Below are 25,373 nucleotides of genomic sequence, written 5' to 3' on the forward strand. Positions count from 1 at the left end.
CAGGGGTCGCCTCAGTCGGCAGTCGGTCTCTGGTCGGCCAAAGGATAAGTCGTGTGCTTAGGTTGTTATAGTCGTGTATCTTTCTTTCTCTTCTTTTTTTCAAAGAGAGGGAAAGAGAGTACTGCAAAAACGCGCGCCTCTTTTATATTTAACCCTTTTGAAGGGTTAATTGTGTCATTTATTAGGTGACAACTATCAACTCTATTTTAACAATAACAAAACGTTTAATAAGTGTATTGTGAATTAAGTGTCATTTATGGATAATTAAAGGAATACAATTTTTAGATGATGATGATGATGATGATGGATCGTTGCCATTTAGGAGAACGTTAATAAGGTGTGTTTAGTGAAAGTGAATTTGGAAAATATATAGTGAAGAAAGACAAAAAAGAGATTTTTTGGATTTTATTTATTTATTTTTTTTTTAAAAGAAAATCGGAAAGAACTTTGGCAGGAAGAGGACAAATTTTGAGGGCGAGTTTTCATTTAAGCAGCCAGGGTGGTTCGAGGGGGGACAGGAGGCGCGGACGCCCTGGCGACTGCCGGGGTGGTTTACCCGGCCGCGACGGCTACCCTGTTCCCTAGCCGGGTGCCGGCAGCCCATCACCCGGAGCTCTCTACCACGTTGGAGCTGGGGTTCCCGGCGCGTGGCACCACCGCCTCAATGGCGTTGGTTGCCCCGCCGCCCTCGTGGGCCTCGCGGGACCCCGGGGCATTACTTGGTGGCGGTGGTGGCGGTCCACTTCAAGTGGGTCCACCGCCTCCAATGCCACCAACACATTTAACCCCATCGGCAACACCTGAAGATATCACGTGCCTAGTTCCCGCTGGTTCTGTATTAACGCCAAGGGATCCATTACCACCAAGCACAACACCCGGAAGTCAGGCCAACAGTTCACAATCGGGTAGCTCACAAACTGATAAATCATCGAATATTGAGTGCGTCGTTTGCGGTGATAAAAGCAGCGGGAAACATTATGGACAATTCACCTGCGAAGGTGAGTTCACGATGATGATGATGATGATTTTCTTATTATAAGTTACTGATAAGTACAGTTACAAATTTTCCAAAATTTAGGTCCATATGTAGATTTGTGGATTTAAGATGGGCTGATGGTATATAGTAGGGTCACTGATTTGTGGAAGATCTAACACTTGACCTAGTTCAGATGATAATCAGAAGGTTAGATATTAGGTTTAGCCTAACTTACTAGGTGATGATGATGATTGGAGGATTTAGCCTAGATGATGAGGGTAAACCTCTGAAGCTTCTCTCCCTGCTTGGATGATTTGACTTCTAATTAGTGACAGTATCCCTATTTCTGTAAATCCGGAAATAATTTCCGTTTGCGAAATTCTTATACAATATAAAGATTCTTCTATTAAAAAGAATTCTGTTGTTGTTGACAGAATTGCATTGTCAGCAGAATGGAATTTTTAATTAAAGAATTCAGAACAATACCAATAACCTAAGAAAGGTCTAAAGTAACTTTTGTAGCTATGATGATCATCAGCTAAATTCTAGGCGATTAAATTTGACGACTTCTATATATAAATAAGTTAGTGAAAGGCGAAATCATCCCTATATTTCTATCCAAAAATCTTATTTCTGTTAAAATCTGCATCTTTATTTAAAAGTATCAAATTGCAACGAATTTGATATCAATATTTGCATCAATATAATATGATCCAACACAGAAAAAAGCTGGTGTTATTTTTGTTGCGGGTAATTTTCTCCAATTCTAAAACCCATATAAGATTTAACTCAGATTTAGGGTAAAATTTGTTGCTTGTTATTTTAACACCAATTCTGGTGTTTTTTCACTTTGTTTTTTCTGTGAAATGTGGGTATCAATTTGATCCAATTTTGGTATTAACTTGATACCTTAAAGAAAAAAGTGATATTTATCCTCTGAGCAGTGGATCAAATCCTTCTTCCAAAGTTTCTACTATATTCTCTGCGGTTTAAATGGTCATCAGAACCTTAATCCAAAGTTTCGATTCTCCTAATTCTAATATTTTAAAAGACTCTAAATTGGAAATCTTCCTAAGTCCCATCACTGTAAAACGAAAGGTACTAAAACACCGACTTTAGGTATATATATCTAATAAATTTCCATTTGGTTTTATTTTGATACCTATATAAAATCTGTACTATTTGAGTACCTTATTTTTATGACCAAAAGTGAAATAATGAACACTTAATATTAATTTTCCCTAGTTATTGTCAAATCTTCAAAAAATTATTCCACTTTTGCAAAAACTGGAAAATTTCAATTTATAGTCCAAAAAAAATTTTTTTAGTAAATATTGCTGTTAAAAAATAAGTATTAATTATATTATCTCCAGTAGTTTTAAAACTGATTTTAATAATTCCTCAAAACTTTGGGTGGAACTAAATATATACTCATTAATATCCAAAGCAATATTTTTCTCGCCTCTCTTGAAGATTGAGTAATATCTGATCGTGATTGGAAAATTTTGTTTCAAAACAACCGCTGACGTATATATATCCTCTATATACATATATATGTATACATACTGCAAGAGAGCTGGAAAGAAAGATTAGAATTATTTTTTTCAGAGAATTTTATCCTGATAAGATATATATATTTCTTTTCTCAAAAATATGTCATGGAAATATAAAAAAAAAAGTTTTATTGGTTCATAAATCGGAGCCGACGAAAAGATATTATTAGTTTTAAGAATTTTTACATAAATCGAAAATATTTATTTAAAATCTAGGGAAAAATTCGTTTAATTAACAAAAAATAGAAGAAATATACCAGACTTGTAATTAGTAAAAATTCTTAATAGTAGTTGACAAGCAAGAATTATAAAATGTGTTGCAGAACAGCTTTTCTTATATATATATATATGCGCCATATGCATAACGAATTCCCTTCAAATTGAAAGAAAAGTATATAGACCAGAATTGCAGTAATAGTAGGTTATTATAACATTTGCTGAAATCGTCTGGGAAACATAAAATCGAGAGAGAAACACAAGACTGAAAAAAGCGTCAGACAATTAAGAATCCGTTTACAGCGAAAGTATATTATGAATAACAGTTTCACTATTCCAAAGTTCCGGGATCGTATAGCAAAAAAAAAAAAAAAATTCACGTAATTATTGTAGATCATCATTTGGAAAAAATTCCAGTACTATCCTTTACTAATAATAATTTTCTTTCTCGATATCGTTAAACTAGCGAATTTAGAAATCGTAAAGAGATATATTGCCTTTAAAGAATCAGGAATATAGCAATTCACACTCCATTCATCTATGATGATAGAAATCGCTAATTATCTTCACTGGCAATCGGATTCTTTATATGCGATAATATACATCTGGGTATATATAGTAAATCCATAAGGCAAAAGTAGTAAATCTCAAAGTAAAGCGCAAAGGGAAAGTTTTTAATTTTTTTTTTTTTTTAAACATCATATCATCGTTTATGTAATTTTGCAATAAGATTTGATATTTTTAAAAATTATTGAATATATAATAGGAAAGGATTAGAGTGCAATGACCCCTGGATTCTTTTATGCAATATACAGAAGGTATATAACCCTTGTACAAAAGGGAATATTAAAGAAAGGATCCCTCTTTTACCTGTTTTCCAATTTGTCACTACAAGTATATACCAAAAACTCATTCGCATTTGAATGGGGGCCTTCCCTGACACCTATACCTTAAAAATACCCATCGCGCCCACATTAATATTTATTCCAAAGCGTGAGATAGAACTACACGTCCATCGCGTGGCGATATACCCAAAAAACAAAGAATCTCTCTCTCTCTCTCTCTCTTATACCATTAATAACCCAGTGGGGTGTTCCCCTGGAACACTTACACGTCTGTTAGGAGCCTAATAACGATGTAATAGGCTGAGGAAATGAAGCGAGGTGGGATTTTACACGGCCGAGTGCTTATGCACTGATACTTTAGAGAGAAAGAGAGAGAACTTATTAACTCTTTCTTATGATATTACAAAATTAGAATTTTTTTTTTTTACTTTTGTTTTCTTTATTTCGAAAAATAAAACAATTATTTATCGCGTGCGTCTTGATGACAAGGGTCCGAAACAAGGGTAACGAAGAAGAATTATTCCCGCGGATGGAGGACAACTCTGAGGATATGGACATATGGTTAATCGAAATCTACTGCTCTGATCCCTCTTCAATAAATTGAGAATTATTCCCTCTCATGGGTTTATATTCTCTCTCTGCAATTAATTATATCCGAAATTACTTCTTATTGATAAGTGATTGTTCGTAGTCTTTTTGAAAAATATATTGGATTTTTTCTTGTTCGTTTTTAATTGCGCATATATAATAAGTGTATTGAATTTTGACTGTTGTTAACCAAACATGGAAATTATTAATCCTTAAGAATTCGGTATCAAAATTCTCCGATAGGAATTATTGCAGATGATTCTGTTTCGTTTGCTTTTCTTCTTTGTTTTTAATTGTAGTATATTAGCAGGTGTGTTGGATAATTTGAATGTTTCTTATCAAACATAGAAATTATTAATCCTCACGAATTTGGTAATTATCCGGATATTCAACAGACTTTTTAGAAATGTCATTTGGTCCGGGGAAATTAGGATATACAACACAAACGTTAGTGCGGATGTTCTGAGAACATTTTAGGGATATTTTAATTTTCGGATACTTCTAGGACGTATGTGGAATATTCTCAATTATCCGTTTTGCTATGAGGGTCTAATTAGCATTTTCTGTAGGAATTATACCGATGATGATTCCATTTCGTAATCTGCTTTACTTCTTCGTTTTTAATTTTACAAGTGTATTGCGGATTTTGAATGTTGTTAATCAAACATAGAAATTATTATTAATCCTTAAGAATTTGGTAATCTCCTATAGAAATTAGTGCAGATGATTTCGTCTGCTCGGGACACAAAGTTCCTAAAGTACATTCCAGATGAGCATATCCAAAATTTTACATTTCAGTAATCGGTATAGCCTCAATAATTTATGAATTAAGAAGTTTTGGTTAGTTTTATTGTTAGTAATGTATTATTATTTATAATTATTATTATAATTATTATTATTATTATTATTATTAATAGTAGTAGTAGTAGTAGTAGTAGTAGTAATGCCTTAATGAGATAAAAGTAAATGAGACGCGAGGTGTATATATATAATATACAATACCGAAAGAAGAACGAAAGGTGGACAAAACTCGGATCCCTTTGGGGTCCCTCTCTCTGGTATAACATTGAACTTGGTACACGTCGATTCCTCGTAGTGGCAATCCTAACTATTTTTCTGTACTCGTCCTCGTCGTCGTTCGTCGTCCACCTTCTCGTAGGACTACCGAACTCATTAAAATTCATGAGTACCTCTAAACCGGGACGAGGCACTCGAGTACATGTCTACTATATACGTATACGGGATATGCTACCTGAGAGCACCTGTAGTGTTTTATATACACGCACACATGAATGCTCGTGTGGGTTTTATGTTCATGCAGGTAGAACGAGCATCCAGAGAAAGAAAGAGAGAGAGAGAGAGAGATTTGAGAGTGCGGTTAGGAGCAAGGAGTCAGGCCACAGACCACCAGACCTACTCGCTTGTCTGCTATGTATAGTGCGTAGAACCCGAGGCTTCTCTAATGACGTTTATTATCGCGAGGATTATTATAATGAGCTAAGGGTAACTCAAACCAAATGTGCACACACACATATATATATATATATATATATATCTTTAACAACAAAAGCAAATTCTACTTCTTTTTCATTATGATGATTGAAAAAGAAAATTTTTGCGACTGTATTTCGAAATTTTATTTTCTTGATTTTTATTTTTACTCTCTGTAGGTTTTTTCTGTGTTATTATTTTTTGTATTGCAAAATTTGTTCCACCCCGTATTATCAATTATACAAAGTTAGCACATAGTATTCATCATCCGCAGACTATTTGGAATGTTTTCCATTTCCTATTTTTAGCAAAATATAATGAAATTCATTATTACAAAGTTAGCCCAATATATTTATCTGTAAACAATTTGGAATGTATTTCATTTATTATTTGTATTTTAGCAAAATAAAATGAAATTCGTTATCGTCTATAGAAATAAAGCACTTATCAATTTTCTTATTACATTTGTGTTTCACCCACTTGGAAAGTTAGCACAGTATATATTTATCCGCAAACAATTTGGAATGTTGTTGTTTTTCTATTAGAAAAAATGTATATAATTATCTATAAATAATAATACGAATTAAGAGAAATTATGATTAATTAAATTCTTAAAGTACTGATGGGATTTATTTTATTATTATTATTATGATGCAAATGATGATGAAGATTTTGAATCCCTATTGGCTTCTGCGTAAATGGATGCGATTAGAAAAACTTCCGCATGGAATATATTTAAGTGAAGGTTTCAATATACATTGGGTCACTTTTTTTTGTGTTACAAAGTGGAGTATCAACATTGTTCTCCAACACTTGAAACGAAGTGTATATATATATATTATTTTTTTCACTCTAAACTTGTGGCGATGTGTTTAACTTTCTCTGGCAAATAGCATCTATTTACTCTGTCCATTATTATCATTTGTACCTTCCAACAAGTTGGTCTTGCATCCACTTAGTTTGTTTAGTCGGAAAATAATATGCGAAAACCACAGGTGGCTCGTACAAATATATATATATATATATAAAGTATATGTAAGCCAATACACCCATATTTTCCGTTTACTCTTTGTCTTTCTTCGAACCTATAACCACGTACTTTTCCAACAATTTGCAACAATTTTTTTATACACTAATCGCACACACAACAGTTTAAAAAGACAATTTTGCTTTAAAATTTAGGAGAGAGTAGGCAATGCAATGTACTAATGCAGACTTACCTTAAATCTGCAAATTGTAAAAAACATAGATTTATATAGAAAAACTCTGCTAAAAATTATATTAAATTTTAAATGTTTATAAAGATTTAGGGAAATAGCTTTACGATTACTGACCTAAACCTTAAAAAATATGAAATATCGATGATCTAGGGGAAGATTTTTTTTTGCGTGCAAATACTGAGTTTTTAAATACATATTAAATTTTGTCAACAATTATTATTTATCCAATTCATATTTTTTTTATCAGCAAAATTTTCTGTAAAATTCATTATATTGTTTAATGTTTTTATATAAATATAAGAAAAGGAATTTTTTCACAAGAATTACTGATATACAATATGGCCGTCTAATATGAAACTCGCGTGGATGTATATATATACCAAAAGGAAATGGTCACGATGTCAGATAACTTAATGAACTTCTTGACTAATTACTTGTCCTGGCAAACAACGTTGTAATTGCAAGCTTTCGCGGTCGGTGACACTAACAAAGTACACACATATATATGTATATAATTCTTAACATATGTATATATACGAATATATGTAATGATTTTGATATTAAGAGCTCATTTTTACTTATATCCTATATATATACAAGAATATCCTTTTTTAATTCTATAGGTATTATAATTAATTTTTTATATGATTTTCTCTTTTCCATTTACCATATTGAAATTCAAAATTTTATAACAAAGACGCTCAATTAAAAAAGGAACCTTACATCAAAAAAATTTTAAAGTTATATGTTTGTGATTTTTATGCGTTGATAAATTGGAAAATGAAAAATTAATTCAGATTATAGCACACTTTACTTTCAATTATTTTTCTTCATTGAATTTATATAAATACGACAACTGGTGTATGTATATATATATATATATATATATATATATATAAAAGTTGTATGGGGAAGAATTGTAGTTCTTAATTGAACGCTCGACTTGCCATACATATACACAGGTTCTTCGCAGCCCCAACCGTTCCAATTACAAGCGCTTGCGGTAACGATATTGACAATTATTAGGGTGAGCCACTCGCGCGTCCATGGTATTAGCGAGGCCGTAATAATACGGTTAATCACGCGATAATTCCTCTTCATGGTAACCCTAATTGTCTGGAACGCGCGGCGCAATGATGCCGTCTTCATTTCGAAAAAAGGAAAATAAAAAAACTCATACCTCTTTCTTTTCTGCCATTTTCAAAACTTACTTTATCTCTTTTTTTCTTTGGGGAAAAATTAATTTCTTTGATCAAAAAAAAGAGGAAAACTTTTTTTTTTAAATATTATATTAATTTTTAATTATTCATCATTAAGATAGAACAAAACTTTTTATGGCAAAATATTTTTTTAATTTTTCCATTATTCATCGTTAATATAAAACAAAACTTTTTTTAAGCAAAATGTTTACATCATTATAATCTTTAAATTATTCATCATTAATATATATAAAGCAAAACTTTTCTTATAGAAATATTCTTAATCTAGTAATTATTCATAATTAATATAAAAACAACCTTATTTTTTCGAAATATTCTTAACCTCTTAATTATTCATGATTAATATGAAATAAAACTTTTTTTTAGCGAAATGTTTCTATCACTAATCTTTAAATTATTCAACATTAATATAAAACAAAACTTTTTTGGCCAAAATATTTTAAATATTTTGTAATTATTCATCATTAATATAAAACAAACCTTTTTTGGGCAAAATATTTTTAATCTCTTTTAATTATTCATCATTAATATAAAACAAACCATTTTTGGGCAAAATATTTCTAATCTCTTTTAATTATTCATTATTAATATAAAACAACCTTCTTTTTCGAAATATTCTTAACCTCTGAATTATTCATCATATCATTATAATATAAAACAAAACTTTTTTTTCGAAATATTCTTAACCTCTTTATTATTTATCATTTGATATAAAATAAAGACGTTGTCGTTTTCAATTAAAAATATCAATTATATATTTTAAATAATACTATACTAATCCGATATTTATTCATAATTAGTATAAAGTAAAAAAAAGGTAATTAATAATAATAAGAGAAAAATAATTTTTAAATTTCGCGGTTAAATTACTTCCCCCCTCCATTTTTCCCTACTGCAGTGACATTATTACTCCGCCCATTGGCGGTGTTAGTTGTATCGGTCACGTGACATTGATAATTATTATCATAGTCACATTACACGCACTCAAGAACGCCCAACTGTTTACCTGAACCGCGATAAAACTTTCAAGGCGACATTATGGGCGTGCCACACACATTGATATGATATATAAATTCAATTAATTTCCCCCGATGGCATACGTGCGTCGATTTGCGTGTGCTTGTGAAATTTTTGCAATTTTTATTATTTTCACTCAATGGCGGTGCGCGACACTTGTTGTCCTCAATTTCTTTTACCTTTACCTTTATATCGCGCTATAGAAACTAATTTTATAAAAGTAAAAATTATTGTATATAATTAAACGCGTATTTTAAGTTTTAAAAAATTTTTTTTTTCACCGAAATTTCTGTATTGCTGTTGCTATATAGTTATTCTGGCTTGGTTTTAATTGTCCCCACTTGCCAAAATCCCCACTCTCCATTTGTCATAATTCTCGTCAACTACCGCACCCTGCTCTAGTAAAATTTTTTAGTAACTTTCTGGTTAAAATTAAAAGTTACTATAAAGTGACTAAATTTTTACTAGAGCAGGGTGCGGTAGTTGACGAGAATTATGACAAATGTCAAATGGGAATTTTGTCGAGTAGGGACATCTAATTGTAAAGGATTTCAAATTTTTCAACTATCGTATATTTAAAAAAAAATTATATATATTTATAAAAGCTTGGTGGCTTTGTTTATTCATTATATATATCTGGGCCAATAAGCAATCAGTAAAAGCGTCACGAGGTCCGCATTGACAAATTGGCAATAATTCCCAGCCATTTGACATCGGTTGACATCAAAATCAATCCGTCCACGTTATAAAATGATCGCCGCCAATCAGCATGATTACGCCAATGAACGTTCGATGCAGAATTGTATATATGTTGCGCGCTCTGCATATATTTTTAAATATATCGAAGCATTACTATATATATATAATCTAAGCAATGCGGAATGCTTCTAGGTCGTCTGCTAATCACGATATCAAATGCAATTTCGATTCATCCGACTTGCAAGAGTATATCTTGTATATTCAGGGTGGGGGAATTAGAGAAAAAATTTCATTTTTTTTTCACAATTAACAGTTAATTGAAAATTATGTATTTTATTGCAATTATCTTATATATTATTCCAAACTCGTATTATTATTGTTTAATATATTCTTTGAAAATATTTATATATTTCTCTTGCGTATAAAAAATATATATATGTATAGTTTGGAAATATAATTTTATAAAAGTTGTTGGCGTCTCGTAAATAGTTAAAAAAAAAATCGATAATTGTTTACTATATTATGCAGGTATTTTTTTGACGCATAGCATACTGCTGAATCATTTTCCACATGTTTAGATTCTGATAAATGATTGCAGAGCAATATATATATAAAGTGATTTGTGTAATGAGCATCCCTCGTCATTTACTAACAGATATATTGGTTTTATTTATATTTTTATAGCGGGAATAATTTTCTTTTTACTATTATTAAATTAAAATTAAATTTATTAAAAGCGAATACACGCTAAAAAAATATATTCTTAAAATAATTAACCTTTAAAGTGAAAGGTGATAAAAAATAACCCTTAGTGATATTATCGGTCTGTGGGACCGCTGTTTTGGTTTTTACTAATCTCTCAATTATTCGAACACTCATTTTTCTATTAATTTTCATTCATTATCCACATTTTTTTCACAAAATACGAATGTGCAACGAGTTCGTTGCACATTCATAGTTGGCGGTCTGTAGCAGTTTAGAGGTTATAAACGGTCAAAGAATATTGCCCTACAATCAGAAATATGTGAAAATATTCATGTTGGCGCAAAATTTTAAATATCCAGCATATATATTACAATTATAACAAAACCGGATAGGATTAAAAATTCTTAGCATGTGTTTGACAGAAGGAAATCTGTGCGGCAGGAGGGAGTGTCAAATATGACTATATGTATATATAACAGGAGCCGAAATATTTTGATTAATGATCCGAGGTATATATATATATATTATATATGGATAAAGCTTTTCTGGTCATCGTCCAACGGCCCGTTTCCATAACCGGACAACCCTGTTTGTCTTTGTCTCAACACGACTATCTCACTCACTTGGAACCCCTCTTTAATATTGTTTAACCGGTGCAAAACGTTTCATTATACAAACATGGAACCCAAAAAACGATAAAGAGAGTGTGAGTACAGGGGTCATTCCCTTGGGAAAAGTTATTTGGCCCATCTCAAGAAACTGGTATCCTCTAGTACATTATAGAAATGGTCAACTGACAGTAAATAATATACACAAAAGTCCAAATGTTAAAAATATGTCCCAGGACATTATTTCAATATCGAAAATAACGCCCCATTCCGGAAGTTGCAAAAACTCGTTCGATCAACGGAAAAAAATTATTCTATCATCCAAAATGTATACCTATATTATATTTCATAAGGAGTTCGTATAGTCGAATTCAGGATACAAAAATATTTTCTCATTCGATCATCAGTAAGTGGTTGAAAAGGTTTAAAGAAGCAAATATTCTTTTAGAAAAAAGAAAAATCTTTTTTTTCTGAAAAAAATAAATAGAATGACGAAGAATGAAAAAAGAGGATTATATGGTCTTGGCAGCTCGTTAAGTTCTTCAGCATGGAAAATGTATATGATCTTTTTATGACTGGTTTGTATTTTTAGAATTTTATGGATGTTGAGGTATGATTATTAAATTGCGAAAAAGGCCTGGTTCTTTGATAAGATCCCTTTTACTTATATAGAAGACGCGCGCGTTGGTTCTTATTTTATGGCGAGACTAACGGAGTTAGTTTATCGTCTCTCTCTCTCTCTCTCTCTCTCTCTCTCTCTCTCTCTCTCTCTCTCTCTCTCTCTCTCTCTCTCTCTCTCTCTCTCTCTCTCTCTCTCTCTCTCTCTCTCTCTCTCTCTCTCTCTCTCTCTCTCTCTCTCTCTCTTTGAGTTGGGAACACTAAAGTCATCCTCTGCTGATATTCAAGGGTCCAGCGAAAACATATCCTCCTCCTGATGCTGCCTTGAAGCATAGGCAACATCTGAGAAGAATATAAGCCAGAAGCGAATGAAGATGGCAATTTCACGCGATGTAACGCATAAGATTGCTACTAGATTGAAGAAGGAAGTTGTGGATATGGTCCTTCCTAGAAAATTTCTTGTCAATATTGTCTTATATACAATGAATTTTTTTTTCCTTTTTTAACATCTTCGCTTTCTGCCCTACACCGCAGCTTATATATATATATAATATTTTCAAGGCTAAAGATGAGAAATGTTTCATTATCATTTCAAACTTAATAATTGAAGGGATTCTTGGTGGAGAGAATAAGAATATTTACAAAATTTAATGTAAATTAATTTATCTTCAATTTATTTTAAGTTGAAAGAATTTAATAGGGGTTTTATTAATTAAATTAAAATTAGGTGATTTCGTTATTTCTTCAAATATATAGATAAATACCCAATATGTTTCCTCTGTGTTAATATCCCTATAACCTCTGAATTATTCATCATTAATAGAAAACAAAACTTTTTTTGCTAATATATTCTAAATGTTTTGTAATTATTTAATTTTCTAATACAAAGAAAAATTGTTCTTTCAAATTTATCCCTAATCTCTCAATTATTCATCATTAATATAAAACAAACCTTTTATGGGCAAAATAATTTTAATTATTCATCATTAATATAAAACAAACCTTTTATGGGGAAAACAATTTTAATTATTCATCATTAATATAAAACAAAACTTTTTTTACCAAAATATTCTAAATCTTTTGTAATTATTTAATTTTGTAATATAAAGCAAAATTTTTCTTTCAAAATTATCACTAAATTCTTAATTATTCATCATTAATATAAAACAACCTTTTTTTGCCAAAATATTCTTAATCTTCTATAATTATTCATTATTAATATAAAAAAAATTTCTTTCTAAATTATCCCACACCTCTTAATTATTCATCATTAATATAAAACAACCTTTTGGCTACACGGAAAACTTTTTTTCTGGTTATACTTGCAAAAAAAATTTCTTTCTAAATCATCCCTAACCTCTTTATTATTCATCATTAATATAAAACAACCTTTTAGCTACACGAAAAACTTTTTTTCTGTGTACTGTTATAACTTGCAAAAGAAAAATTTGTAAATACACACATTACTATTATTCACGTTATATAAACATAAAATGCGTACGAGGAATAATTGGGAATGACTTAACAGATCAGCGAATTCTTTGGCCTTTGAACTTGCGTGTGTGTGTGTGCGATCGGAAGATTCTCTTATAATGCTAGGACATAAAACCCTCGTGCATGAAGAGACGTGAGGTTCTCCTCTCCTATACATATAACGTCTGGTTGTAAATCAAAGACATGCTCCTCTCCCAGGAGGAGATCTGGTCCCTTCGCCTTGGAGGATCAATGAGACGATGAGGTCCGAATATGTCCAATGGTCAGATATTGTCCAGCGCGATGTGAGGCTCAGTATTTGGTTCGAGAAGCGAACATTAATCTGCCGATTACAAGAGACCCGGGACCTCCCTTTCCAAGTTCCGCGACTCGAACACGATTCTTCGTCTTTGGTTATTGCATAATAGACCTTTCGAGAATGATCCTGCTGCTGTTTCCGCCGCACCCATACAGCACAGGATTAACCCCTACCGTTACATCCGCAGCTTCCCCCTTTCAATCTGAGAAAGACCTTTTTCTTTTATAAAATGATTTTTACTCTCTTTTTACTAAACATTTTCTAAAATTAAACTTATTTTTGAAATAAGAATCAAGACAATTTTAGGTTATGAATGTTTTAGAAAGAGTAGATAAAGTAGGTAACTTCTTTACCATTTTCTGCGGGAAATTTAAAACTGTGACAAATACATTTATTTTCTAAATATAAATTATTGTTACATTTTTTGAAATTTAAAGATATGGAATGATGACCTTGAATTTTGTTTTCTATTTTTTTTTGTATTCGTTAACCGGATTTCGACGTAAATGTTGAGGTAAAATCTGGATGAACTGATCGTTCCCCTTTCACATGTGCTATATTTATACCTATATATGCTACATTGTTTCACACGCTGCCCCCGCAGAAACATATTATTATCCTGTCCCAAGTTACCACCCCCTTATTTTCAAAGGCTTCGACTTTTGGCACACCTGTGTTATGTCCCTACTGCTATTAAAAAAAATAGTCAATTCTCCATAATGATAATGTACCTTATCAAAAATTATTATTTTTATTGACAAATTATTTAATTATTAAATTATTAAATATTAATAAATCATTTTAATTATTAAATTATTAAAAATGATTTATAATTAATTTACAAAAATTAATCTTACATGAAAATAATAAAAAAAACACAACAATAGTAATAAAATGATTATCATTATATTTAACAGATCGGAATAATATAAGTTAAGAAACAATATCTCCCTCATAATTGAAGGAACAAATTGAGTTATAAGGCAATTAAGTCGTAAAAATAAAACACAGTTATAATATGGGAAAATTAATTTTGCGAGCAAATAGAATTTTGTCGAGTGCAACCTATCATTAAACTTGCACTTTATGGAGTCGTTAAAATGTTTAAAAGCTTGCCATTCTTTGACAAATGGATCCTTGACGCGAATTTTTCAAAAAAAAAAAAAAATAATAATAATAATAATCTCTCTGTTAAAATACAGTTATAGAATAATTGAGAATAGAAAATAAGTGAATTTAAAGGAAAAATTTTTTTTACACATAATGTATATATTACAAATAGAAAGTCCATTTAGTCTATATGTGTATGTGTTGAGAGTTAAAAACAAAAAAAAAATTTGTAAGCTGCGTCTAACGTATCATTAACCTCGCACTTTATGAGTCGTTAAAAGCGTGGCATTCTTTTGTATTCAATTCTCGACGAATTTTTTTCACTGATTGAATTCAACGAGGTATACATTATCCTACATCTAATGTCTGTGGAGACGTTTTTTGATGAACGACATGATTATTATCAACTGGTGTAAAACTTTTTCCCTTATATAAATTTTTGTTGCAAAAAATGTATAGTTTTTGAGAATTTTTTATAATATTTTTTTTTTGCAAGTGATTTTTTTATTTATTAAATTCTATATACAAAAATCAAAATATCTTGATATAATTTTTTATTATAATTGAAAACTATTGTATATAATTATGTGATAGCAAAATCTTTAATAATGAAGCTTAAATTTATTTATTAAATTGTAATATGAAAATTAAGAAGACTAAATGTTTTTTTTAATAAAAAAATCAGTAAATTTGAATTTAAAATTATCTTAACGTGTATTATGATAAATTAGAACAATCTATTTATATTCAAAAGATAGAATAGTTTGTATAATCACATTTTTTCAAATTTTTCAATAAAAAATTATTCATCATTTACTATAAAAATCTTCAATTTACAAATACTATTAATCCTTTGAATATTCATTATTATAATAAAAAACAAAACTCTTCCTGACAAAATATATTCTCAATTTTTTAATTATATTCATCATTAATATAAAACAAAACTGTTTTTGGCAAAATATTTTTAATCTTTTAATTATTTATCATTAATATAAAACAAAACTTTTTTTACCAAAATATTTTAAATCTTTTATAATTATTTATAATTTTGTAATATAAAGCAAAATTTTTCTTTTAAATTTATCCCTAATCTCTCAATTATTCATCATTAATATAAAACAACACTTTTTTTTGACAAAATATTCTCTATCTTTTGTAATTATTCATTAATAATATAAAAAAATTTTCTGCCTAAATTATCACTAGGTAACCTATTAATTATTCATCATTAATATAAAACAAACCTTTTATGGGCAAAATAATTTTAATTATTCATAATTAATATAAAACAAAACTTTTTTTACCCAAATATTCTAAATCTTTTGTAATTATTTAATTTTGTAATATAAAGTAAAATTTTTGTTTTAAAATTATCACTAAATTCTTAATTATTCATCATTAATATAAAACAAACCTTCTTTGGGCAAAATATATTTAATCTCTTAATAATTTATCATATAAAACAAATTTTTTTTTCGAAATATTATTCTTAAACTCTAAATCATTCATCATTAATATAAAACAAAACTTTTCTTTTCAAAATTATTTTTAATCGCGGTTAATTATTATTCATTACTAATATATATTAATCAATAAACATTTCTGAAAAATTTAATAGTGTATTTGCGGTACACAATTTGAAACTCCCATCATAAATAAACCTCGTAGGTGGCGCTATGTTTTACGTCATTTTGTTCATTTTGAGCTGCAACAGAAATGAGGGTACGTTTTTTCTAAAATCTAAATTAAATCTAAAATCCCTTTATGGAAAATGTTCTACAACTATATTTCTGTTCGTATGTTTCTATTATATGTGCAATTATACTATATATATATATATATATATATATATATATATATTGAGAAAGGAAAATTGTTTATTTGGCACTATTATAAAGCATGTAATCGTAAATAAGAATAGATCATGAGACCGTCTATTAGTTTTCAATTATTATATGTGTATAATTACTTTGAATACATGTAACGTGTGTGTTATATTTGGGATATTTTTTTTAAAATGAAAATATAGGTGCTCGTTGTACGTATATATAGCTTAAGAATGTACGTCGTCACGATTATAGTAATTACCCAGTGTGTGGGTAAACTAGTGTTTAAGACGGGGATATTATTTGTCGTGTATCTCACATATATATATATATATGTATATACGTGACGTTAGGACGAGTCACGTTACATCTCTAAGAGCACAGCAATCACAGAAAGTATATTATATATATACTATTTATAAATTCCCTCATCACTTCGTCTTTTCATCTACTCAAGTCTTGTTTGCGTGAATTATCCTCACCCCCTCACAATAAATATAAATAATTTAAAAAAAAAATGTTATTATTTATAAATATTTTTCTTCTTGTTACTATTCAAATAAATTACTTCCTTAAAAAATGGTGAGAATTCTTTTCTATTTTTTACAACCACTGGGTATGTAATGAATCTGTAAAATAATTGTTAGGACATAAGTACAGATGGGAGTAAAGGCGAAAAGATTAATTGAACGAGAAAAGGGAGGATCTGTTCTACTTTTCTGCTAATACTATATGGTCCTGCTGATTAACGACTATACACACACAAACATATATATATATATATATATATATATATATATATATATATATATACATATGCGATGATATGAGTACGTTGTAGAGGGTGAATTAAGGTGGAAACAATTTATATTTTGCGATGCGAGACAACGGTAGAAATAAGATTAATAAAGATTAGTAAAGTCGGAATAATATAATATGATCTCATTAGACCGATTAGCCCGCGGGGCCTGCATGGATGTCTGGCTTCTTCGCGGTGGGGTAACGTAGACATAAGTCAGTAAGTAAGGCGTAAGACTCTTGTGAGAGGGAGAATAAGCGACCCCCCAAAGAAGCCCTTTCCAAGTATATATATCTTAAACCACAATACTAGAATTGAATTTCTTCGTTTCACAAACCCCTTGTGGCGGATAAACCAAAAACTTCTCAACGAAATGTATATTATATTTAACGTAATAATCCGTTTTTTTTTTGCTATTGATGAAACAATATTTTTTCTTTCATTTGTTTTAAATTTTATAATTTTTTATTCATTTTGGAATACTAAGCCTACGATGATATAAATAATAAAAAGTAAAAATTTATTTTATGTCACAAAATTGTATTTTAAACTTCGAGCTTCTTTTGTATTTTTGTGGCTTTAAGAAAAGTGGACTTTTCGACTGTGGCGCCACGCAACGCTGACGGAACTGAGTTACCGTTCTTATTCATTTTTTGTTTTATGCTCACATTCGCTTTTATGATTGGTTTCCATTGTCCCCACTCGCCATATATCATAATTCTCCTCAACTACCGCACCCTGCTCTAGTAAAAATTTAGTGACTTTATTCTTAAAATTAAAAGTTACTATAAAGTTACTAAATTCTTACTAGAACAGGGTGCGGTAGTTGACATGTGAAACTATTATTTTAATTTGCCAAATCGTTTAATGTATAATTCTCTGGAAATAACAACAATGTTGACAATTTGAAGAATTTTTTGATTTCTGATCTAATTTTGTACACAATAAAGGATTATTGGCATTTTTTTTTATTAGAAGACAATAATAAATATTATGTTTCATTCGTGATTTACTGTATTAGATGTACCCATTAGACATATACATATATTGTATATTAATTAAGCATTCACGATACATTGACGACGAAGAGGAAAAGTACACGCGACTATTGAAGAATCATTTGACCTTTGACCCTTTGATTCAGTCTGTTATGCAGCCAATTAGAGATCGATGAAGTGTATTTATGCCAAATGGAGAATCCATATGAAATATTCACTTGTCTCTTCTTGTTGTACAAACTTGCGAATGCAGTTTCTTTATTTTATGTATATATATATATCTTATCGTCTTTGTCCAATGATTGATTTCATTGATGTATTTTAATGACGCAATTTATCATAAAAGCGCATAGTACACGAGATAAGAAAACGCGCGTAATATAAAATCCAACGGATTTTATTAAAATATATAAATCTAGTTCATTTCGCCATAAAGTAACGTGTGCTCGTATATTTATAATTAAACTATGATCACTTCCTTGACTGTTGACTAATTTAGGTGATAATATTGCAAAATTACCTTTGTTTTCTCTCTCTTTCTTAATATGTATATCTATAAGACAGAGAGAGAGAGAGAGAGAGAGAGAGAGAGAGAGAAGGGGGAGGGGTATTATTGCTCTATTCGCACACGTCTTATAAGACAAATTAATGAACCTCTGTTAATTTAATTATCTCGAGAATATAAAATTCTCAAGTATTTAATTACGATTTTTATGTATTGCAATTAAGTATAAAGTTGTGATAAGATTTAAGATTGTATGAAACAAACAAATGAGCCAATTATAGTTGCATTCTTAAAAGAAAAAAAAAAATTATATCGTACTTATTCCAAATATACAAAAATAATCGGATATAATCTTCTTTCTTTTATTTTATTGCGTGAAAAGTTTCACGGATATCATTGTTTGTAATTTGCCAAGTGATTGATAAACGAGTAGCTTCTATAGAGGAATTTTTAAAATATGTTAAAGGATTTTAATTCAGTGGAAATAATAAAATGCACTTCATTTTTCATAAAACAGGTTGAGAACACTTTCTTGCGCAATAAGAAAAAAGTGGGGGACCAATCTCGACGCGCCATTCCCACTCCTCTTTATGCGCGCGCAAGTGTTCTCAACTTCGGCGTCTATAAATCCAACGCTCCTGCAGCAACGCTAATCAATTTTTTATTTATAAGTTTAAAATTTTTTTATAATTTTTAATTTATCTACTTTTGGTATAGATAATAAAATGAATTAAAAAATTAATCCTCAGTAAAAATTTTTATAATTATTTTTAATAGACACGGAATTTTTTTTATATAATTCGGAATCTCTTTGTGGAGTGTGTACAGTGCAACGGACTGTGAATTGGCTCGACTTGAACTTGATCGCAACTGAGAGGAAGACACGATGTATAAACATTAAACATTTTCATGAGCGTAGCACCTTCTTGCAGTCACTTTCTTGGCTCAATAGAAGTGTAGGTGAACATATATATATTTTTTTTTTTCTGGCTAGAACACGCGTTTTGCAAAGTATATATACTTACAAGCAAAGGCGTAGAATTACTCGATGTGACTTTATACCCGAACGCAACCACTGTGACCAATTATCCAGCTAACGAATACCGCGCGCGCTTACCTATCTAATATATCCATCTTGTTTTCTCTCTCTCTCTCTCTCTCAAATTTCCCTCTCTTTCTCTCTCTCTCTCTCTCATTTTCTCGGATACTGTAAGAGAAGTTTTCAACGCCGCCACTCTGCCCCTATATATATATAAACACAAGAATGAAGGCTAATTAATTATAACAATGTCGTTAATTTTACGCGGCCGAGTCGAAACGTTACTGACCGCGTCTCAACTTACTTCCGTCCCTTTTTCCTCCTTCCAACCCCATATCTTCAAACCCATGCCCGTCAATTAGTTCGCGTCGTATCATTCACGCCATGCTTCCACCGGAATCGGAAACTAATGCAGATTTTCGAGTCCGTCACTGGTATAGCAGAAATGTGAGCTCGTATTATCATTTTTATTCAATCATAATTATTATTATTATTAATAAGAATAATAATAATGATAATAATATTATCAGCGTTTGTATAATTTTTTTTTTACTTTCGTTGGAGTTCGGTCTAAGTTGAGAACACTGCGCGCGCAGCATTTGAAGAGGGGAGAGACAAGTACAGATTGGTTACCACCACTGTTCGGCTTCTGCGCGCGCAAGTGTTCTCAACTTCATTAAAAATATATTCATATGCACAAAATTTCAAGAACTCGTTAAAGTTAAGGTAAATTAAATAATTAAATTAGATAATAAAACAATTAAATTAAATAATTAAATTAGATAATTAAACAATTAAATTAAATAATTTAATTAGATAATTTAATTAAACAATTCAATTAAACAATTTAATTAAATAATTCAATTAGATAATTAAAATATATGAGTTTTTCCATCTTTGTCTCATGTTACATTAGCTTCGAAGCGCTGGTATAATTAAAAACTAAAAAATCGATCCATGTATAATAGTTTTATTGAATTTACACTAATGTAATTCATTTCTTAACACTTTTAAACTATATAATAACAGACCATATATGAAATTCAAAGTATAGTTATATAGGTGAAATAGCCAGACGCGGATGATTGCATTTACCGCGCGGTACTTCTTTAATTAAATCCGCCAATAATAATAATTTTTATCGATATACCTTTTTACATATATATGAAAAATACAGTAAATCATATATACGCGTATATACAGACATGCGTTAAAGTTAATTGGCTACGTTGTAAAATTTTACAATAATAATTTTTTTTTTTTTTACTATCTATATAACCTGTTCGCGAAATTATTATCTGATATGTGTCGACGTGGTATACACACAATAACTTATATATCGTTTACTGAATTATTATATATGAATCAAGGGACACACGTCCTTTTATATATGCGGTTATTTCACGTGCGCAATCGTTTTCATTCTTATTAACAGAAACACGTTTTTTTTATATGCCGCACATGTAAACACGAATCATGTTCAATGTATATTTCGTTTATATTTATATATGTGTGTGTGTGTATATATACAACTTTGAATGGCAAAAGACGCGGCTTGAAGTCTGGATTTAATTGACCGTTCGTTACATCAATGACGACAGACACGTCCTCTATACTTAATTGCACATATCAGAGATTGAAATTTCATATATAAGACTTCTCTTCCTAATCGGTATTTTTATTTATATTTTTCAAAGTAAAAATTCTATAAAAAAAATAATTTTTTATAAAAGTTTAAATGTTTAAAAAGCTCAGAAGAAATAGAGGCAAAAAAATATAGGTTATGTTTATGATAGTTTGAAGTGAAAATAGACAAAGAGGACCAACTGTCAATACAAACATTTAAATATTTGTTTACATAATTCTTGTCAACTACCACACCCTGCTTTATATAGTGAAAATTTAGTGACTTTATAGTTATTTTTAATTTTAACTCTAAAGTCACTGAATTTTCACTATAGAGCAGGGTGCGGTAGTTGACGAGAATTATGTCCAAAAGGCGAGTAGAGACAAACCTTCCTTTTGTTAAATCAACATCTTATAACATAACCTATTTTTTCTTCTTTTAGGCTCCTTTTTTTCAGAGTGTGTCATTAAATAATAATTTTTACATTATAATTCTTGTACCCTGGACAATATTGTATCCTGAAACCGGTAAATTAAAAAAAAAAAAATAATTAATCATCATTTTTAACGAGGAAAAATTCTAATGCGATACACTGAACTAGGGGATAACTTGATTCGCGAGAAGGAAAAAAAAGGAAAGTGAATATATATATATACAAACACACAAGCGTCAAGAAATGAATGTGTACCTTGCTAACTCATGCTTACGTTATCGTTTATTCGTATAAACTTATTTCCGCTGTATCAAGTGTGTATATACACATTGAAGAGTGTTTGCGACGATCGAGGGGACGTGTGAAAATGAATTATACGACTTACAATCGTGTCTTTTAGCTTACAATCATCATTGCACTATATAATATGTTCAATATAAAATCGATAAAAATCATATATAAATGGTACCAAGTATATCGATTTAAATGGAGATCCAAATAGTATACATGTTTATATATTTATAAACAGTGATAAATTGTCGAAATGAAAAGATCAATCAGCGAAATAGGTATTATAATTAAATTTTCAGAATGAAATTACTATAATAAATTGCAAAATCGTGCTAGATATTTTGATTAAAAACGAATTATTTCCACGATGAGTTTCTAGGGAATATAATTGCAAAGATGTAATAGTACAGACATAACCTCAAAATAAGAAATACAGTTTTAAAGTTTCTCTCTATAAAAAAATTTATTTGATTCAAATAATCAGTTACTTGTCTATTATTATTATCAAATAAATATTTACTTGAACCAAATAAATATTGAACCAAATAATGTTTATTTGAATTAAGGCCTGAGCAGAATAGAAACGTAATCGCAAACGCAATCGGAAGAATGAGTTAGAGAAGGATAGATAGATTGTTTGTCCTTCTCTAACTTATTCTTCCGATTACGTTTACGATTCCGGTTATGTTTCTATTTTGCTCAGGGCTTTAAGTAATTATGTTTCAGTAACTGTTAGTGATACTAATAAAAAAAAGTTGTCACCGAGAACAAAATTTAGGACATCTACAGGATAAACGTTGGTACTTTATAAATTTTGATTATAGAAACTGTAACCTCCGCCAGTAGATGGCGCAGGAGTTTCTGTGAATTTCTCGCAGGAAATATTTTTCCTTGTAAACGGACTTTAAATTACTGTGAATTTTGCAACACTGTATTATATAGAGAAGAAATAAAGTATATAAAATAAAGTAAATATAATTCTTGGTTCCTTGATGAGAGGCAAAAAAAGAAAGTTTAGATCCTAATTCAATTGACATTTCTTCGTCTCTAATGAGAAGTTGATTTAATTTTAATAGGTCATATGTTCATTATAACAGCTTTGGCAATTACCCTTATACATATTACGGTACATTAACGTGATCGTCTGTCGCAATTGATTTCAGCCCACTCTCTCATATATATATATAGATCCTACTATTATCCTCACTCGTCATTTTTCATAATTCTCGGTCAACTACCGCACCCTGCTTTAGTAAATCTTTAGTGACTTTTATAGTAATTTTTAATTTTAACTCTAAATTTTCAGGTTGGTTTCCATTGTCCCCACTATCTAAAATCCTTACTTTCCATTTTCTCCTCAACTACCGCACTCTGCTCTAGTAAAAATTTAGTGACTTTATTATTAAAATTAAAAGTAACTATAAAGTTACTAAATTTTTACTATTTTTACTAGAGCAGGGTGTGATAGTTGACGAGGATTATGAAAAATAGCGAGTGGGGATAATGGAAACCAACCTTCACTACATAGAGCAGGGTGCGGTAGTTGACGAGAATTATGACCAATGGAGACTTTGGCGAGAAGGGACAATGAAAACTTTGTAATTCCTCATGGATGCGTACTATATAAAATAAAAATTATGATCACGCTTAGAAATAAGCAAATTCAAAAAAAAATCCATTGCTTTAAGAAATTGTACAAAATAGATATATACACAAAACATGAAATTTCCAACTTCCGACACGCGGGGTGTTGTTGTGATCATCTCTCCTACTTTGCAAAAAAAAAAAAAAAAACACGCAGGTAATTCAATCCCGAGGGAATCCCACGCCTTGTGAAAATGACTTAAACATAACCTACTCTCACGTTTTTCCCATTTCACTTGGATGAATGAAATAGGTCTTACAATAAAAATACAACGTGATTGCATATATATAAAGAATCTATATACCATGAAATAAGAGGATTTTTAGAGAAGGGATGCAAGAAACGTCAGAGGAATTTCTCGAGGAGGGATGAAACAATGATACTTGATTACGCAAATTCTTCCAACATGCACAATCCATAGTCGCGCAGGTTAGTGCACCTTGAGGTCACAACATTTGCTCAGAGAGCGTGCAGGTACTTTCTGCGAGATCGGACTTATTCTCATATATATATATGAGAGTATATAGAGAATGCAAAAAGCTCCCCCGTCGTGTCGCGCAACTTGCTATCCAACCGATCATGAAAATATTCTATAAATATTAAAAAAAAAAAGAAGAAAAAAAAATACTCTGCCATGCAAAACGTGGAGACATAAGAAGTCTTAGAAAGATGTTGTATATAAGAGGCTTAAGACAAGTCTAGCTTCAACAGAACCTCGTTATTGATTCGAAAGAATATACCGATTGTGAATATAGGAGACCTATTCTTGAGTTTTTTTATTGTCATCAAATGAATCGAAAAATTGCAATCATTTTTAGATGCATAAATTGGTATCGAAGTATAACTGCCATGGCTGACATTCTCTTATTGACAAGTTTATTAATCAATTTCTTCACTGCACTGAATTTTTATGTATTACAATTAATTTTATAACGAATTTTAAGGAGGAGAGAAGTAAAATTTATTTATAGTTAGCAGCTGAATAAGAAAAAATTTCTTTGGAGATAAAGTGAAATATACTAACCTTTATTTAGAGTTGGTTTCCATTGTCCCCAGTCGACAAAATCCCCACCTGCCATTTGTCATAATTCTCGTCAACTACCACACCCTGCTCTAGTAAAAATTTAGTAACTTTATAGTAACTTTTAGTTTTAACAATAAAGTCACTAAATTTTTACTAGAGCAGGGTGCGGTAGTTGACGAGAATTATGATAAATGGCGATTGGGGACAATGGTAACAAACCTTATGTTCGTCACAGCTGATTTGAGATCAGTTCATAATCACAACACTTGAGAATTTGCAATTATTTTTATGGTTCAAATGATTGTCAACAATTCAATAATTTAATTAGAATTGAACAAAATTTAAACATTGCACTGTAAAAAGAAAGTACTAAAGCAGTACCAATTTTAGATATCAAAATAGAATCAAATGACAATTTAGTACCTGAAGTTGGTATTAAATTAATACCTTTCTTTTTACAGTGTGCGTATTTGATAAATTATTATTAGACAAAATTTCAATCCTACCCAACCTTGCTGTGGACGA

At 30.2% G+C, this 25,373-nt stretch overlaps 1 protein-coding gene across 2 annotated transcripts in view; it reads left to right on the forward strand.

Moving 5' to 3' along the window:
• Window positions 1-4: 4 nt before the first annotated feature.
• LOC127281591 (COUP transcription factor 2) overlaps window positions 5-25,373 on the forward strand; it is a 120,050-nt gene continuing 94,681 nt past the window's right edge. For both annotated transcript variants that reach the window (XM_051305362.1, XM_051305363.1), the window contains exon 1: window positions 5-998. In XM_051305362.1, coding sequence (XP_051161319.1) covers window positions 665-998 — 334 coding nt within the window. In that variant the 5' untranslated portion in view covers window positions 5-664. The remainder of the gene's footprint in view (window positions 999-25,373) is intronic.

Source organism: Leptopilina boulardi, unplaced genomic scaffold (genome assembly GCF_019393585.1).
Source record: "Leptopilina boulardi isolate dan_hultmark-lab unplaced genomic scaffold, ZJU_Lbou_2.1 LbouV2_273, whole genome shotgun sequence".
In the NCBI taxonomy this organism is placed as follows: domain Eukaryota; kingdom Metazoa; phylum Arthropoda; class Insecta; order Hymenoptera; family Figitidae; genus Leptopilina; species Leptopilina boulardi.